The sequence below is a fragment of the Lathamus discolor genome, chromosome 3 (assembly GCF_037157495.1).
Source record: "Lathamus discolor isolate bLatDis1 chromosome 3, bLatDis1.hap1, whole genome shotgun sequence".
Classification (NCBI taxonomy): Eukaryota; Metazoa; Chordata; class Aves; order Psittaciformes; family Psittacidae; genus Lathamus; species Lathamus discolor.
In genome coordinates, this window is record NC_088886.1 from 132,136,491 (window position 1) to 132,155,638 (window position 19,148).

Sequence of the window (19,148 nt, forward strand, 5' to 3'; positions counted from 1 at the left end):
GTACCTTTTTCTTGATCATTGGGCAGTTGTTCTAGTGTTCCCCTGATTTTATTTTTTTTCCACTGTATATCACTGCTCTTCAACATTTCTTTGTCACTCCAAGTTATATATCAAAAACATTACTACTAAGGATCTGTCTGTCTGGTAATGAAGTGGTTGGATTTTCCATCCTGAAACTTCCCACTTTGAAGCATTTCAGAGCATTTCAGAAGCTCTGCTCATTCAGTTATTCTGAACACTGTATGGCACCAAGGGTATGTTTATCCCCGACACTGAGCTGAGCAGCTTGTCTCATTCTTATTCACATACATGAAAATAAAATCTCACTGTCATCTTGTAGTAGACATGTTCTGTGTCATAAGGAGCTCTATAAAATGATATATAGTTAGTCACAGCATGACATTCCTGGTGAGGTTTGCATTTTTCATGGATGTAAGACATCTGTATTTTTTGTAGCACGAACACTTGCAAAACTTTGTATCATAAACCTCACTTCTCTGTTTAATTTGCTGCTGATTTTTCTTATCACTATTGTGTGCCAAGCAGGCACACTGGGACTTCTCAGTAAGTTGTACACAGCAGTAATAAAGATGGGAAGAAAATAAGTGTTGGGAAGCATTGTAGAGGAACAGTATCTCTTGTTTTTATAAAAGCTATAATTAGAAATGTGTGTGCAGCTATTCAATATGTTACAAAAGCAAAGGTGTTATAGCTAAATTGCTATGGTGGATCAAGGAGGGAATGGAGAATTTTATTTTTAATATACCAGGCCTCTATAGCTGCAAGGTGTCCTGTGAATTAGTGATAAAGGGGTCAATGTCTGCTCCTGGACTTACTATTTTAGTTGCTAGTTAGTTTGCAGTTTGTGTGCTTTATTGACCGTAGTTCTCCTTATGCAGGATGTAGTAGGTATCTCTGTCAAAGTTGTAGTTCAGATGGACTGGGAAGTCCTAGGAACACCTATAGCAGCACATAGTGCTTACTTCTTCCAAGTGGATTTGTATGGCCATGCTATATGTATATATACACACAGTTATGTGCCCTAGAGCACTTGTATGGATACAATGCTCAACTTTTTCATCTGCAGTAACTACACTCAGTGTGTTAAAACACAAGGAAACTGTGGTCAGCTTCTGGAGGGTATGATTTTTCTTCTCCTTACTTAGAGAACTATGTGGAGTATCATTGGATCTGGCCTTCCAGCAGCTCTGATGCAGTGCCTGTACCTTTTCTTTACTTTTCCTCTGAAGAAAAGCAGTGATGGAGAGACAAGTGAGGATGACACCAAAACTCAGGAAATGCTTGTTAAGGTGAGGTGAACTCTCCAGAAGGAGTTCATTTGCCCTAGATACTGAGATGTTCCTTTAGGCTTTTAGCTGGTAGTTTACTCAAACTGCCAAAAAAGGAGTAAATTTGGACTGAAAGCTAGTGAAGAAGCATAAGGAGAAGTATAAACCAGTCTGAGATGGCGCACTTTATATCTTTTTTTGTTGTTGCTAAACAAAACACCATGACTTTAAGTGGGGAAAAAATCCATGGAAAATATCCTAGTGGTAGTTCTATTTGTTCATTTCACTTCACCTTTTCTCCTAGTATTAGGGGTCATTATTATTAGGCATTAGTATCAAACTATAATCCCCAATAACCCAGTCCCACCCCCCCCATCCCCCCCATTGGGTATTTCTTTATCTCCCAGGTAATTGTAAAGGTTTTTATTGTAGCTGATATTTGTTTGCTTTTCAGATAATGCTTAACATGTACAGAGAGGAACAAGGTGTAGAGGAACTTCTGGCAGCTGATAAGCTTCAGTCATTAATTATAGCAACTGCTTCTCTCTGGGACCAGTGTAGCCACTCCTGGAAAGTACCTACAGGCCGTGTGCTGAGAACAATTTCAAAGGCTCAGACCAAAAACAGCATTGTGTACCTACAAGGTTTGGCTTAGAAATTTGGCTTTTCCTTTTCTGATAGCTCCACTGAGAATGAAATCTCAAGAAGAGTCTCCCTGGGATAGATTTTTATCTCTACACTCAATTGCAAAGCACGGGCTCTTGGCTTTCTAGACAGGAGCTTTATGTAGTACTGATAGCCATCTGGAAAGTGAAGCTTTTTCTACAGAAAAAAAGTAAAATTGCAAGCAAGGGCCAACCCCACCTCATCACAGTAAAGCAGGAAAAGATAATGGTATCATGTTTTTTTTATGGTTGCATGACTCAGTGTGTGAGTGTAAGGCTCATGCATACTCTAAAAGCAAAGTTGAGGGCATTGCCAGAGGAATGGAGTCTTTTGGGTCAACTTTATGACTGGTTTAACCACGTACTCATTTCTTCCTAGGTTTTACTAGTGTGAGAACTTTTTTGTTATTAAGTGCAAAGACAATGAGTCTCAATTTCTTAGAATTAAAAATAAAAAATAATAATTCTATAATCCGGACTTTACTGTCAGTACATTGTTTCATGGAGTAACTGCATGAAGGTATTTTTATTTTTCAAAATAAAAATTTGGATTCCTGGGTGAGATTGAAAGACTGAGGAATATTTCTTAAAGTACTAAACTGTTGAGATATTTTGAAGCTGTCCTGGGAGAACTGGCCACCAGATTAGACAGGAAAACTAAGCTTCATTGCTCAGAGCAGTATGTGTATATTCCATTACGTATGCCTTATTGAGCAAAGAATTAATCTCTGAACTCTGCTTAGAATGTGTGATTGACTTAGTCCAAGACAAATATGTCAGCCTCTACTTACCTTCTAATCAGACAGCTGGATTCACTGCATATGAATTTTGGTGAGTGTATATTTTGGAAGTTTATACTCCTGAGACTGAATAACCTTCTGGGGATTAAATAAAGAAATGAGCGCATACTTTATAGAACCAGAAATGTTCTTCATGTAGCCTCTGAAATGAATGTGATGTTTGTCTATCCTCTTGTCGGTTCTTTCTAGAAAAAGAGTTAACTGACTGCTATTTACTGGGAAATAACTTTTCAGACTTGATGTTCTGTTGTTGTTAGTAATTTTGAACTTGTTTTACTGTCAGTTCTTAAATACCTGCTATATTGTTTCCCCACAGCCGTGGACTGCATTAAAATAGCTATTCAGAATCTCTTTAAAGTGGCTGATACCCTACCTGCTTGTGATGTGTGTGAAGCTGCTAGTATTGTCTTGTGCTTTGTGAAAGATTCCTATCCCATATCCTCAGCTTTATTAACAGAGTTTGAAAACAATGATGGCTACCAACTCCTGCTAAAAATTTTACTGAGGTAAGTAGAGAGGTTTTGAGTGTAATTCTAGAGGGTGATAAAACGTTATTTTCAGAACGCACAGTGGTCTTTTTTACAATATGGCTTATGTAGGTAATCCTGTGTGGATGTAAAGCCAGAAATAAAGACCCCAATATTGGATCTTTCATTGCTGTTTTAGGAAGGGAAGAAGTACATAACTTCTACTGAAATCATAACAGAATTTAACAGCAGGAGAAGTTAGTCTACAAGTGGCACAGTGACTTACTGAACACAAGACAAAGGTTCTTCATCAATTAATATTAAAGGGGATGTAGGTCAGAGACATATGTCACAGTTAAGGTGAATACAAGAATACAGTCTCTTTGAGAGGGAAAACTAATCTCCTTGCTGTGCAGAAAACAAACAAACAAAGCCCACCCAAAGTTATATCTGAAAAGGCTGTTCTTCAGAGCTGAGATGAATATGAACATATCAGGAAAAAAACCCACTAGTTATCCTAATCAGAACTACAAAGTAGAATCTTTTACTCTCCTTGTCTCCTTGCATTGTCTAACCAGGTTCTGAGTTTGCAATGTCAAAACAGTACATTATACCACTTCCCTAGAAAGCACTTCAGAACTTTGTTCTGGCTTTCTTTTATATCATATGAAGAGAGCATTTCCAGATCTTCTCAGTTTAATGCTGTTTCCAGTTTGGAAAGGACCTTAGGACCATCAAGTTCCAACCCCCCTGCCATGGGCAGGGACACCTCACACTAAACCATGTCAACCAAAGCTCTGTCCAACCTGGCCTTGAACACCACCAGGGATTGAGCATTCACAGCTTCCCTGGGCAACCCATTCCAGTGCCTCACTACCCTTACAGTAAAGAATTTCTTCCTTATATCCAATCTAAACTTCACCTGTTCAAGTTTTAACCCATTACCCCTTGTCCTATCACTACAGTCCCTAATGAAGAGTCCATCCCCAGCATCCTTATAGGCCCTCTTCTGATACTGGAAGGCTGCTATGAGGTCTCCACGCAGCCTTCTCTTCTCCAGGCTGAACAGCCCCAACTTTCTCAGCCTGTCTTCATATGGGAGGTGCTCCAGTCCCCTGATCATCCTCATGTCCCTCCTCTGCACTTGTTCCAACAGTTCCATGTCCTTTCTATGTTGAGGACACCAGAACTGCACACAATACTCCAGGTGAGGTCTCACAAGACCAGAGTCGAGGGGCAGGATCACCTTCGCCCTGCTGGTCACGTTCCTTTTGATGCAGCCCAGGGTATGGTTGGCTTTCTGGGCTGTGAGTGCACACTGCAGCCAGCTCACATTCATTTTCTCATCAACCAACACCCCCAAGTCCTTCTCCGCAGGGCTGCTCTGAATCTATTTTCTGCCTAACCTATAGCTGTATATTCTTCTATTATTCTTGCTGTGTATTTCTTTTATTTCTTCTCCAACACTTGCAAGAACTTTGGTCCCTGGCCAGTACATTAGACTGAGGGGAGTATTTTGTAATTTGGATCTAGGGGACTGTAATTTGAATCATGAATCCAAAGGTATCTGTAGGCGAGTGTGATTTCTCATGATTTTTGGATGGCACAACAAAATTAACTTACAAGTGGAAAAAGTCTGGTCTTTTTCTGGCAGTGTTTTCTTTAGTTACTGTAGATTGACTAACTCTGCCTTATAAATAACCTGTGTGTAGATGTATTTCTGATTAAATTGGGCCCACATAAGGACAGAAACACCCAATTTTTGATCAGTAAGGGATATGGCTGCTCCCATCCTTTGAAAGTGATGTGGGACAGAAATAGCATACAAGTGCTCGGGGCTTCTGATTAATCTCCCTTGTCAGCATATACTGGCAGAAGGAGAGGGACAGAGAACTGCTTTCCTGAACATTTTGTGTGACCAAGTTTCTTCTTCTCTGATGTTTGGGATTTCTTTTTCAAGTAAAAAGAATCCTGCTCACCACTTGCTTTCCTTCCAAAATGGATACTGGCATTTGCCCTGGATTCCGCCCCCCCCCCCCCCCCCCCCTTCTTGTTTGGATTAAACCAGAACATTTCGTTTCCTTCCAAAATTTCCACAGCTTCAAGTATCAGTCTATTGCTCTACCACTATGCTTAGATACTCCAATTGTCTTTAAGAACTAATCCCTCTAAGCAGCACAGAATAGGATGACATGATAAGCAGCTTTCTGCCTTTGACAGACTCTCATTTCAGTCTAAACTGTAGCAAATCTGGGGTTACAGTTCAAGCTATTTCCTTACTAGGAGAGACATGCCGTCTCCATGACTGAGTCACAAAGCTCAGGAAATGCAGTATTTTTCCCTTTTGAAGGGCTGAGATTTTTCTGGTTTTTATCTCAGCTAGTCCCTTACCTTGCCAACAACATTCCTACCTTTTAATGTGAAGTGCCTGATTTAATTTTTGATTTCTCAGAAAATTAAAACTTTTTCTCCCCAAAACAAGGATTTTTTGAGTTTGTTTTTTTTTTTTTTTTTAAATACACGTAACTAGACTAAATTTCAACATTTATCTTCCTTTTCTTCAGAAGACACGTACAGTGGCACTTCGGTTTTCTTCTTCAGTTTTTGTCCTAATTCAGAATGTGCCACCCAAGTGTGGAGTTACTGTTTGTAAGATGATTAAACAAGTCACAGAATAAGACAGTAAGACAGCAAAATAGGTGGGGAAGGAGAAGGGACTAAAACAGATAGCTCCTATGGGCTCACTACCTGGTGATATGTCCAAAATATTTACATTACTAAGGCATGAGCATATGACTGTCCCAAATTTTGTTCCTAGATGTGAAGGGTTGCAGCAAAATGAAGGAGACCCCTATCTAGATGAGATCTTGGACATGCTGACTTGCCTTACAACCTGTGGAAAAACTGAATTGAAAGTTTCTGGCAATATTGTACACCCGCAATTACCACACTTTAATTTTGAATGGACACGGTCTTCTGGTACAGTATATATATATATGGTTATGTAGGTGGGCCATAGAAGAACAACATTCTATTCATTATGTGTCTTAATAAGGTGGGAAGAGTAGAAGATGGAATCTTCTGATCTATGTGCTTAACCGTGTATGAAACTGAACTGACTGTATCAGCTGCAGGGTCCTGATCCAAGGTTGAGAATCTGCCTCCAAATCACATCCCTTGTGTCTGTGATATCTTTTCTACTCTCAGACATGATTTAATACTGTAGTTATGGTGCTTGCAGTCTTAAATAACATTGACATAAAAATGATCTCACCCATTTTTATCCCACAGGAATGACGGTGAAAAACCTTCAGGCTTTTCAGGTGTTGCAGTCCATTTTCCAGAAAAGTAATGATCAGTACCTGTGCGAAAGAATCTTGGCAGCAATTGGTACCATATGGGCCTGGGACACAGTCAACTTCTTTCTTCTGGAATGGACACTACAACCCATCAACCAGTTTATTGACATAATCCATTTCAAACCACACCCAGTCCAAGTCCAGTTCTTCAGACTGGTGGAGTCCATAGTGCTAGACCTGTCCTATGTCCCCCATGAAATTTTGAAGAAGGTTCAGTATTTGATAAAGGAAAACATAGTGCCATTCTGCACCTTAACAGCTCTCCGGTGCCTTCTCATCATGACCAAGAAGGACCTGTTGCTTAGTGATATATTCCGTGACTCTGGGCTCTTAGGCCTACTGCTGGCACTTTTAAGGAAGCAAGCTAAGATCCTGAGGAAGTCAGGTACAACTTAATGTTATTCATAATGACTGTGGAAGTAGCCTGATCGATAGGAAGAAACTAATCTCTTTCTACAGTCAAATTACAAATTTTATATTCTGAGTAACTAGATTTTGTCTGGCCAGCTGGCCTAGAACGTTTAATATATTAACCTGGGTTTTCTCTGAAGCCTTCACTGTTTATCATTCTATTTACTAGCCTAAACAGTTCTGGGCTATTCTATGCTAGTCTATTATTAATTATTCTAGAGAGTACCATTCAGACTACACTTTAAAAACAGGTCTCAGTTTGGGGTTTTGTAGAACTCCAGCTTGAGAGTAGAGGAAAAAAGAGTTTTTCACAGTGCTTAGTTCCTCTGAAAATGATACTTAATCCTAAGAACCGAATGAAAGCAGTTTCTTCAATTTTGGCCCTATATTACTACCACCCATTGTCATCTGACATAGATATCTCTTATTATGAAAACAGGAAGTTAATAGTCCTGATGTGGTAACTGTGGGGTACAGCCGACTTAGGGGACAGACTCACATAATTAAAAGTTCATAACTGCTATCTTTAAAAAAAAGAAAAATGCATTAGCACATTTCCTGTGCTATATGAATTTGGAAACGCCTTAAAATTCCAATGCAATAATTGTTTAGTAAAGTGGGAGGGACCCAAAATGCTAGGGATAACTTCTGATGCAGCAAGCACAATTGAATTATTTTTGCACATTTATTCCAAGCAGCATAAGGAATATGAATTGCAACAGAAGATCTGGAGTGCAGACATCCATTACCTGTGAGGACACTTGGATTTGTGTTCTTGATATCAGAGAACTAGTTTTGTACAAGAATACTTAGATAAGGATTTTCAGGGTTCTTGAAAACTGACCTTTTGCTTATGAGCTGGTACAGAGATTCTGTCTTGGCATTAATTTCACTACTTTATATCGCTTGGTGATCTAAATTTTATAGAATGAGTGATTGAATGCTTATGTAATTTGTAAATTTAGGCACATAGATAAAGAGGAAGTAGAAACCCCATTATTACCACTGTTGCCTACAGTTATGCGGGAGGTCCGGACTGCAGAATGTGGAATCAGACCCGTGTTTTCCAGTCCCAGACTAGACCCTAATAACTAGAGAATGTCTTGTCTGTATTTTGTTGCTCATATTAGGGTTCAATATGAGCAATATTTAATTAGAATTTAATTAGAATTTGCTGGAGAACTGGTTTTCTTTCTTGGTTTAATATATTTTTAGGTATAGTTAAGCAGGTCTTGTATAAATTGTATTACGACTTTTGATATACTGACAGCTGGAACCCATCTGCCTGGTCTGGAAGAAGGCACTGAGAAGGAATTAAATGCTGTGATGCTGAAGATGGTGGCTGCTCTTACTGTGAGGTCTGTGAGGAACACTGGTAAGAAATGACATGACTACATTACTTTTGTGATATTTGGCAGTAAGTGGCCACAATGCCTGTTAAGCAGCACCAACAAATTTTCCAACTTCCATGCTTCAGAGAGAAGTGGTGGACAGCTCTAGAGCAGTAGGGATAACAGTTTTTTTATACCAGGAAGAAATGTGTCAAAGGTATTCTCATCCTGCTTAAGGAGCCTTATCCCAGTAGTCACCCTTCTTCCCTCATCCATGGGATACTTCTGAGTTGTTTACATAGAAAATACAAGTTGTCTTGTAGAAAGCAAAACTGTGTGAAAGGTTTGTGTGCTGTTTCATCATCCAGATTTTCCTCCATAGTATCTATTATTTGAAATCTTGATAGGATCAGACACATGCTCAGTAACACACATGTAGAGCTGGCATACCTAACAGGTGTATGTGTAAGAATCTTGTGGAACGTAGTAATACAGAAGTGAACTCTTCTGAATACTGGAATCCACTCACTTAATATTCACTCTTGAATCCCAGAATCATCATGCTTGCAGCATCTTACAGTGCAAATACAGTCACAAATTATCAAACAGTCCCCTTCATAAACTGAAGAGATTTTTAAGCTGAAAACTAGTAAGAAGTCTTTTCATTCATTATTGTATTGGGAAGCTGTCATCTCTGGTGGTTAGAAACTATGCTCATCCAGTAATTTTTTCCCTAGCTGTACTTGTGCCGTTCAGTCTGTGTTGTCTTTAGCTTAACTAGCTGCTCTCCTTGCAACTCCTGCTGTATCTGTAGAAATGTGGCACTTCACACCAACCTTGAAAATCTGCCTGTGAAAACTGTAAGTAAAGGATAGTTAAAGTAACAACACTATGTTTGTCCCCAGTTGTCCTGAAGGACTATGGAATGGTGCCATATATCAAGATATTTTTGGATGATGAGTGCTACAGGAGCGCTACTCTCAGCATCTTGGAGCAGCTGTCAGTCATCAACTATGAAGAATATATGAGCATTATTATTGGGGCCCTCTGTTCTTCTACTCAAGGGGAACTACATCTGAAACTAGATCTGCTGAAGGTAATTAATGTGGCTTCCCACTTGGCTGTTGTTTTCTTGGCAAATTGTTCTTAATCTCATACCTAGCACTGTGGGTTTTCCAAGGAAGGTAAGTGCAGAACTTAAAGAGCCATGGGCTAGTTTTTAATTCTGGTAAATTAGGCACTTTGATTTTTACCAATGAGTGTAGTCAGCACCTTCACGCAGTATCAGGTTGTGAAGTATTTTGAAGACTTAAATAGGAAGGATGGAAAAATAAAAATGGCGAAGGGCACAGTTTTATGAACAGTTCTATGTAATGTGACAGTGAAAGGAAAAATAGACGTGAATAAAAGTGGAGGAGAGGTAGAGGGAGGATGTGAGAAGAGGTTAAGGGATAAGACTGGAAGAGACAGGTCAGGCATGAGATGAACAGCTTGATTCTCTTAGGTTTCCAGGGTTGAAACTTCGCTGTCATTAATCTTGTCATCTCTCACACACATCAGTGTCATGAAAAATGAGATGTGAGACAATGGAAAGAAGGTGTCTTGTGAATGTTTGGAGGAATAAATTCGAGCTATTCATAGCCTGTATTGTGTTTATATAGGATATGATCCTGTTTATACAGGATCTGATAAGCAATGAAGCAGGGGAAAGAATCAGTGTGCTTTATTTTGGTTTAGATCGTGGGCATCAAATTGAAAAGCAGTGGTGTTATATGCACTGGTTGAAAGTTTCATTCTACCTTCTCTACCAAGTGTGAACTGAATTCACCTTTCAGCGCAGCAATAACGGCTGCTTCTGTGATAGAAGAACTGTGTTACTTTAAAAAAAAACAAAAATGTGACAAAGTTTATAGCTTTGATTTAAACAGTAAACTTTAACAGTATCTGAGGAAAAGTTGAGTACAGTGTCCAAACTAATATGAAAATAATTGCAGCTTCAGTGTCTAATTTTGACAAATGATAACTATATTAAGGCATAATGTAAGCAAATGAATTTATTATCTACACCCATTGGGACTGTGATTGTATTACACACAAATTCAGATTGATTTGCTAATATATATTTAGCTGTTAAAGCCTGAGCCCAAATGCAATTAGCACTGCCATATTCCAGAGTGGCACATGGACAATTATGAGGAATAACAAATAATGGAACGTGAAATAAATTCTGTTAACGTTAACTGAGTTATGGGATTTCCAGCAGACATGAATTTTATAGATTCAGGACAGAGGAATACTAACTCATAGGCGATTAAATTCTAACTGAGTTAGAGCTCGAGGAAATGTGGTTACTGTTGACCTTCTCTGAAATGTGTTAAAGCCATCCTGATAACTTCAACTCTAAGTTATTAAATTTACTCCCTGTTCAGAAGTCTCTGCCTGGTTTGATACATTATCATACAAAATTGAATGACAGTAATAAAGTTCATCCCTCCCCCTCTAGTTCTGGTAACCCTTTCTCAGTCCTAGATCCCATTACAGGGATATCTACTTGTGTTAAAACTGTTCCTCTTCAGCAGGCTGTGAAGTGGAATTCTTTCCTGGGATATCTGTTGGGAAACTCTCTATGTAAAATAAGCCCTTTCCAATGTGAAAGGGTGCAGCCTCAAATTTCAAAGGTCCCTGGTACCTGAAAGACTATTGTATTTATAAAATTAATTGTGCCACATCCCCAAAACCTGGAATGGATTACATTCAAAGACAGTAGACCATTTCCTTGCATGCTCTTTCTTCTCACTGACTTTATTTCCAACACTACAGATCTTAATAATTTACATTTTAAAAAATGGCTCATTTTAAAAATAATTCAAAATTTACAAGTGGTATAGGTTGCTTTTTATACATGTGTAATGTTGTCAAGTGGCATGCACTTACAGCCTGCTTTAAGCCTGTTGAAGTTAGAGAATATCTAATTACTTTGTTATCTTGGGATCTGACTCTATGGCTATTTTCCTCTAAAGTATTGTGCAAACTAAAAATATGTCTGCTGAGAAAGAGAGTTATTCTTGCCTTCCTCAATGAGCAGAGCCTGCTGCTTGCAGTATTCTTCTGGTCATCCTGCGTCACTCCTTTTTTGAAAAGGGTTTGCTCAGTCACATGAGCAAGTCTAGCATATTCAGGGCTGTAGGAAGACTTGGCTATAGAGATCTGTACCTTTTTGTCAGTTCCTGTATATGGTTATTTCCAGTTATATCACTGTTTTCATTTTAGGCAACAACTGATTTCTTGGGAGAGTTCGAAAAGACTGATGAAAGAATAGCAAAGATCTGAAACTACCTCTGGCCAAACTGACTAGGACATGTAATGCAGGATTGATGAATAATAATGATTTCTTTGCTTATTCCTGTGAGCCCTATTCCATACCTGTTGGGCTGACTCCATGGGTTGCTCCTGAGGGTGCATTCAAATTTCAGTTGTTTAACTCCCTGGATATATAGGGGGAGAAGGAGAAAAGTTGTGCTGGGATGAGCTTTACTTTGACAAACCTTTTTTTTTTTTTATTTTCAATAAAAGAATTTTGATACAAAGTTGGAATTTTAAAATACTCTAAAGCTTCTTTGTCCCTTGACTTAAGTGTTGCTTTTGTTTGTTTGTTGGTTTTTTTTTTTTATTTGTCTCCTTAACATTTGTAGTCACTCCTGAGGATACTGGAGAGTCCGAAAAGCCATTCAGCTTTCAGAACCTGCAGTGGATTCAATGGACTCCTGTCCCTTCTATCAGACATGGAAGGTGCATTGCAGGACCCTCCATCTGGGCTGTGGACATCAGTTGGACAGAAGTGTATATTGGAGCTTATTTTCTACACGCTTCAGGGAATAACAGCAGCCCTGCACCTGGACCCTGTCAACAGCAGCTTCTTCCAAAAGAATGGTTTCTTTGAAAAGATGGCAGAGGATCTTGGGTCACTTGGATGCTTCTGGACACAAGGGGAATATCAAATCTCGCTGAGCCTTAAAAAGACAAGGACGTTTGCAGAATTCTTGGATGCAGCTTTCTGTTCTTCAGAACCTTTCCCAATGTGGCTAAAGAACTGTATATGGATTCTGAATTTTCTTGATCACATGGTTAAAGGAACCCTCCATCTGGAGAGTTACTTCAAGGAGAGAAAGCCAGAGATGGGAGAGGCATCAAGAGATGATCAGGAGGGACCCCAAGCTCAAGAAGAGCATCCTGTTGCTTTCAAAAGACCAGGCAACAAATTACCTGCCTCTGCCTTTAGGCTATGTGGAAATCCTGAGAAGTAAGTATCTGCTACAGGAAATATAATAGCAAGACTGGTATCTGCATTTTATATGGCAGTAATCTGAGGTAGGGTGTGGCATAACCTGCCTAGAGCAAACAAATCAGTCCCACGATCCCAACTCCCAGGCCTGCAGAGAGTAGAAATCACCTCTTTTTAAAAGGTAAATGATGGTAAATATTGGGACATAAGTCCTCAGTGGAGCAGTGGGTCACACAAGCTGGAGAGTTGCAGAGTTTGTGCTGGAGGTTCTGACACATGCAGTGTGGAAGCAGGAATAGGCTGTAGTAAATGGTTGTTCGGACTTGAAGTTTGTGTGTAGTCTCGGCTTGAAAATGCCCTGATTAGTTTCGACTTCTTCAATTACGTGAAAAGATGTTTTCGGTCACCTAATACATTAAAAATAAAAGCTATTTAAATTATTTAAGTGGTCCCCATGCAGGTGTGTACAGGAACACGTGGACAGACAGACACACTCTTACTCATTCGTTCATATAGCTGAAATAGGGAAAACTGGAAAAGGAATAGTAATGCTGCTGGCCTGGGTTGTATAAAAATATATGTCCTTTGCAGGAAGGAAAGACTACACCAGAAATCAATATAGCTGTTAGCTATGAATCAGTTCTGAATAACTTGCATTTCATAACTTGTGAGACCTTCTGCCCCTTCATGTGTCTGCAGCTTTATCTTGGATCTCTCAGTTCTTTTCTCAAAAATGTTTCTGGTTGTAGTTACACTTAAATAGCTAAATTTATAACTGAGATTCCTTCAGCCCATGTTGTAGGTTATTCCACAATCATTTTCCAGATTTAAAGATCAAGTCGTTAGCTCTGCCACTTGTAGCTAGCAGTCACTGAAGTCAGCAGAACTTTTATTCCCTGAGTACTGAGGCTGGCTGAGTGAGTATTTTGGGTCATATTTGTATGTATTTGAAGCAACTAGAAAAACCTACAGTAGATTTCTTTGCTCCTTGTGCTACTGTTTGTAAATAGTCATAGGTATGTTTCTCTCTATTATCACTCTTTCAATTACAGTTGAAACTTCTGGTTAGATACTTAGTGCTGGGAATGGGACTTGGTGGCTCAGAAGGAAAGAATACTTATTTCAAAGTAGATCTTCTTACCCCATTTGGGAGAATGTGTGTCAATGTCCACAGCCTGTACCTTAACTGTGTGTATAAGAGGCCCTGGGAAGGCAAGGGAGAAAGAATGGGTCTATGGCAATACTGGGAAGGGTATGGTGCTCTCTTCTACTTGTCTTTCTCAAGTTACTAGATCTGAAACATAAAGCAAGGCTTCCTAGGTCCTTGTGTTGTTTTGCCTGCTGAGCTGTGAGTCTGTGCAGTAAGTGAATGAATACAATTTGTGGAGAAAATAATAATGCAAATTGGGATCTATTCTGTTTACATTGTCTGGTTTTGAACAGTTTGGCTTTGATTCTGGGACGTGAAGACACAAAAGGAAGACAGATTAGCTGGAGCTAGCTGGAGAGTGTCAAGGACAAGTGTGTGCAAGCACAGCAGAGGCAAGATGTTGATCTTCAAAGAGTCATAGAACAATTTGGGTTGGAAGGGACCTTAAAGATTATATAGTTCCAAACCCCTGCCATGGGCAGGGACACCTTCCACTAAACAAGGTTGCTCAAAGCCCCATTCAACCTGACCTTGAACAATTCCAGGGATGGGGCATCCACAACTTCTCTGGGGAACCTGTTCTAGTGTCTCACCATCCTCACAGAGAAGAACTTCTTTATATCTAACCTAATCTACCCTCTTTCAGTTTAAAGCCATTACCTCTTGTCCTATCACTACATGTTCTTATAGAAGGTCTCTCTCCAGATTTTTTGTTGGTCCTCTTTAGGTACTGCAAGGCTGCTATGAGGTCTCCCCAGAGCCTTCTCTTCTTCAGGCTGAACAACCCCAACTCTCTCAGCCTATCTTCATAAAAGAGGTGCTCCAGCCCTCTGATCATCTCTGTGGCCTCTTCTAGACTCACTCCAACAGCTTCACATCACTTTTGTGTTGGGGTGCCTAGAGCTGAACACAGTGCTGCAGGTGGGATCTCCCAAGAGTGGAGTAGAGGGGCAGAATCACCTCCCTTGACCTGCTGGCCATGCTTGTTTGATGCAGCCTGGGATATGGTTGGTTTTCTGGGCTGCAAGCACCTATTGCCAGGACATGTTGAGCTTTCCATTGACCAACACCCCCAAGCTGTCCTCCTCAGGACTGCTGTCAGTCCAGTCTCTACCCAGCCTTCATTTGTACCTGGAATTGCCCTGACCCAGGTGCAGGACCTTGTACTTGGCTTTGTTGAACTTCATGAGGTTTGCATGGGCCCACCTCACAAGCCTTTCCAGGTCCCTCTGGATGGCATCCCTTCCCTCCAGTGTACCAACTGAACCACACAGCTTGGTGTTATCTGCAAACTTTGCTGAGGGAACATTCAATCCCACTGTCCATGTCACTGACAAAGATGCTGAACAAGACTGGTCCCAACACTGATGCTTGAGGAACACCATTGTTATTGATATCCACTTGGACATTGAGCACTTGACCACAGCTCTCTGAGTATGACCATCCGGCCAATTGCTTATTCACTGAATGGTCCTTCCATTAAATGCGTATCTCTCCAGTTTAGAGAAAAGGATGTTGTGTGGGACAGTGTCAGATGTTTCAGGCCACACAGCCTGTGTTCATTTTCCAGCCGTAAATTTTCTGAAAATAAAAACAAGAAATCAAGTTCCCAGAGTTCCTGCAACCCTGTGGTTCCCTGAGTGCAGTGCTCCACACTCACACTTCCTCCTGAAGAAGGCTTCAGTCTGGGGCTATGCAGCCTGAAAGGAGGAACTTGAGTGTAACCAGTGTAAGTGGCCTGTGATTCCTCATCATGCAGCACGTATTTAACATCCCCAAAGACAGGGAAAGGAGGTGATCTTGAGGGAACCTATGACTAAGATACAGGAAAATCATAATTTTAATTGGATAATATTCTAGCCCCTTATACTGTCCTGTGGTCAGTGGCGCTGCAAGCTGCTGAGCCATAGGGGAATCAAAGCTTTCATTCCCATCTCAGAACCAGTCCTCTGTGTGCCTGCTCCTGCATTAATGTTTGAAACACCTTCTGTGACAGATGGGGTCTCTGTTTCTCTCTAGCTCCTGGTACCTGAAGGGGGCCTATAGGGATGCTGGTGAGGGACTCTTCATCAGGGACTGTAGTGACAGGACAAGGAGTAACGGGTTAAAACTTAAACAGGGGAAGTTTAGATTGGATATAAGGAGGAAATTCTTTCCTGTTAGGGTGGTGAGGCACTGGAATGGGTTGCCCAGGGAGGTTGTGAGTGCTCCATCCCTGTCAGTGTTCAAGGCCAGGTTGGATGAAGCCTTGGGTGGGATGTTTTAGTGTGAGGTGTCCCTGTCCATGGCAGGGGGGTTGGAACTAGATGATCTCGAGGTCCTTTCCAACCCTAGCTATTCTATGATTCTATGATTAGAGATAGCTTGCTGCAAGCTGTTAATTGAGACTGATCTTTCTTTGGAAGGAAAGCCCTCCTCATGACCACCCTAGCAGAATGGCTGCTACTGCTGCTGTTACCAGACATTCACAGAGCTAACGGTTGTTCACATTCTTTGCAGCATCTCATTTTGTCCCCAAACCCTCTTTTATTTCTTATTTTTAAGTAGAAGCCAGTGCAGAGCAGAGTTGGGATTCATGCCATGGTACTGGTGGGGTAGATGGAGTGGATCATGGGGCTGACTGTGTAACCCTGAGGCAGGAATGAAAGAGATGGACATTTGTGGGAGTGAGGAGCTGGTACATAGAGACTGCTTTTGTACTAAGATAAGGCAGAAAATGAGGGCAACCACACTGGAAAACCACACAGAAAGCTGGAGGTAAGGCTTATATAATATTCTGAGAGGAGAGTGAGTGTGCAGTGCTGGCAGGGAACTTGAGTCGCAGTTCAATGCTGACCAGGGACTCTGGATTTTCTTTCTTAGCAGCCCTGGAGTGTGCTAAACCTACCAAGCAGTGCTCATAGATAAGAAAACATCTCCTTATAGTGATGGCAACTTATTATCCATTTCATAATTTTATTTATTTTTAAAGGATCACTTTCTATTGTTGTCTTCTAATAGTCACATTTTGTTAGCTCACATTTTACCTTTACCTTTACTTCACATTTAGTTAAAATCTGGACACATGGCTTGGGAATATAATTTTACAGTGTTAAGATAGAAGTTTGAGTTGAATTGGAAATTTGGGAAGTCAGTTCTTGAATACAGGGCTTCAACTAAAAAATGAACTTGCTCTGGGGAGCACAGCTACAGCAGGAAAACAGACGGAAATTTTATACAATCTTTTAGGCTGGAAAAGAACTTTAAAACCATTGATTCCAACTATTAACCTAGCACTGCCAAGTCCACCAATAAACCACGTCCCTAAGCTGACCACATCCTGGAGGTCTTTTAAATACCTCCAGGGTTGGTGACTCAACCACTTCCCTGAGCAGCCTCTTCCAATGCTTGGCAACCTTTTTGGTGAAGAAATTTTTCCTAACATCGAATCTAAACCTCCCCAGTGCAACTTGAGGCCTATTGCTTCTTACCTGGAAGAAGAGACTGATACCCACCTCAGTACACCCTCCTTGCAGGCAGTTGTAGGTCTCTCCTGTGCCCCCTTTCTCCAGGCTCCCCAGTTCCCTCAGCCATTACTCGTGAACTCGCACCAGCACCTCAGTGTCTTGTAGTGAGGGGCCCAGAACTGAGCACAGTATTCAAAGTGTGGCCTCACCTGTGCTGAGTACAAGGGATGATCATTTCTCTAGCCCTGCTGGCCGCGCTGTCTCTGATACAGGCCAGGATGGTGTTGGCTTTCCTGGCTGCCTGGGCACAAGTTCATGTTCAGCTGGCTGTTAAACAAGGCCTCCTGGTTCTTTTCTGCTGGGTGGCTTTCCAGCCACACTTTTGGTCCTATTATATTAGTGGGCCTGGATTTTTGATTTTAAAGGTGGTTAGGTTTTGTGAGAGATGGGAAGAGAGCGTAATTTCAGTGTACTTTTTTTCTTGTTTAGTATTTAAAAACTCATACATATTCATGTCAAGTAAAGGTGTGTGTATCCACACTGGAGCCAGTGCTGCAGTAAGTATTTATATCCGATCTGATTTTGATTCATCACACAGGAAATACTGCAAGTAAGCAATTTCTTTAAAAGTGTGTTTCTTGAGAGTGCAGTAAGAATTATTTGTCACTGTGTGGCAGTGTGCTACACATTACTTCCAGCACTGATGTCTTAAACGAGCCTTTTTGGAAGTGGCTAATATGTTAATTATGGTGTTCTTACCCTCCTTTACGTCCCTTGTAAAAGCTAATTTTTTCAATGTTCACTCTTTTACTTGTACTCTTTGTTTTATACAGCACATAAAGCACATTGTGCTTTATTTTGTTGTTGTTGTTTTTTTTTTTTGGTTTTTTTTTTCAATCTAATTATGGCTGTTAGATGTTGCTTTTCCTTTTCTCATGACATCTATTTGGGACAGATGTTTCTGACAGTGCTTGTCACAACTCCAGTTCAGGGGTGCACCCAGAAATGCTGATGATGCTCTGAATGTGATGAACCTGCCTAAACTAGAGTTACTGCTATGCTGTGGCTTCATCACTGAGATATATCTGACCTCTGGCCTGCATCACGGCATAACCATTTGCCAGTGGTACTTGGCAAAAATGAAAACTGGTGAGGGAGCAGCAGTGGTATCCATCTGGTTGGTTGTTCTCTGTACTGCAAATACCTTCAAAGGCAAAGTTCATTTGAAGAGGCTGTGGCACACCTTTAAATGATCAGGTCCCTAAGATATGAGCTTATGAACAGGTTATGTCATGTCTCTCTTACTTCAAGAAGACCTCCAGATGCTCCAGGTCATCTGTATTGTTTGTTTAGCTTCAAATGCTGACCCTGCTTACTGCCAGAAGGATTTAATGCTGTACTCAGCTGGAATGATTTTAGACCCCCTTTGCTGTCTTTAATAATGATAATTATGATGGTATGTCTTATGCACCTTTTTCCTGCAGGTGGGAAACGGGAGACTACACTATTGTACATCCGGGTGCTGTCTGTGTCATGGTGAGGTTGCTGCCAAAGCTGTACAAAGATGGACACTCTCAGGTGAGCATGAACATATCAAAGGGCCATGTAAACAGCTACTTTTCTGTAGCTTCATTTACAAGAGTTGTTTGCTCTTTAAGGATGTGGATGTACTGAAATTTAACTAGGACACTGGCAGGAGGAGCAGCACAAATTTTACTGAGTCAGCAGATGTAAGAACAACAGAGACTCTTGGCTACCAGTTTGACTAAGTATTTCCATACCTGGTTGATGTAGTGCCTTGTCCCAGGCAGGCCTTGCTCCCAAAATGCTCACTGTAGAGGTATAAGTGTGTAAGTCCCTTGGAAATTGTTTAAAATACTGATAATGAGCACAGAAAGCAGAGAAATTTGCCTTTTTAAGGCCAGCAGTCCATAAACTTTCAATGTAG

At 40.7% G+C, this 19,148-nt stretch overlaps 1 protein-coding gene across 2 annotated transcripts in view; it reads left to right on the forward strand.

Moving 5' to 3' along the window:
* Positions 1–19,148, forward strand: part of WDFY4 (WDFY family member 4) — a 142,665-nt gene that overhangs the window by 13,894 nt on the left and 109,623 nt on the right. For both annotated transcript variants that reach the window (XM_065671835.1, XM_065671836.1), the window contains exons 5-13: positions 1,167–1,310; positions 1,744–1,933; positions 3,071–3,260; positions 6,040–6,200; positions 6,513–6,965; positions 8,262–8,366; positions 9,228–9,418; positions 12,015–12,622; positions 18,685–18,778. In XM_065671835.1, coding sequence (XP_065527907.1) covers positions 1,167–1,310; positions 1,744–1,933; positions 3,071–3,260; positions 6,040–6,200; positions 6,513–6,965; positions 8,262–8,366; positions 9,228–9,418; positions 12,015–12,622; positions 18,685–18,778 — 2,136 coding nt within the window. The remainder of the gene's footprint in view (positions 1–1,166; positions 1,311–1,743; positions 1,934–3,070; positions 3,261–6,039; positions 6,201–6,512; positions 6,966–8,261; positions 8,367–9,227; positions 9,419–12,014; positions 12,623–18,684; positions 18,779–19,148) is intronic.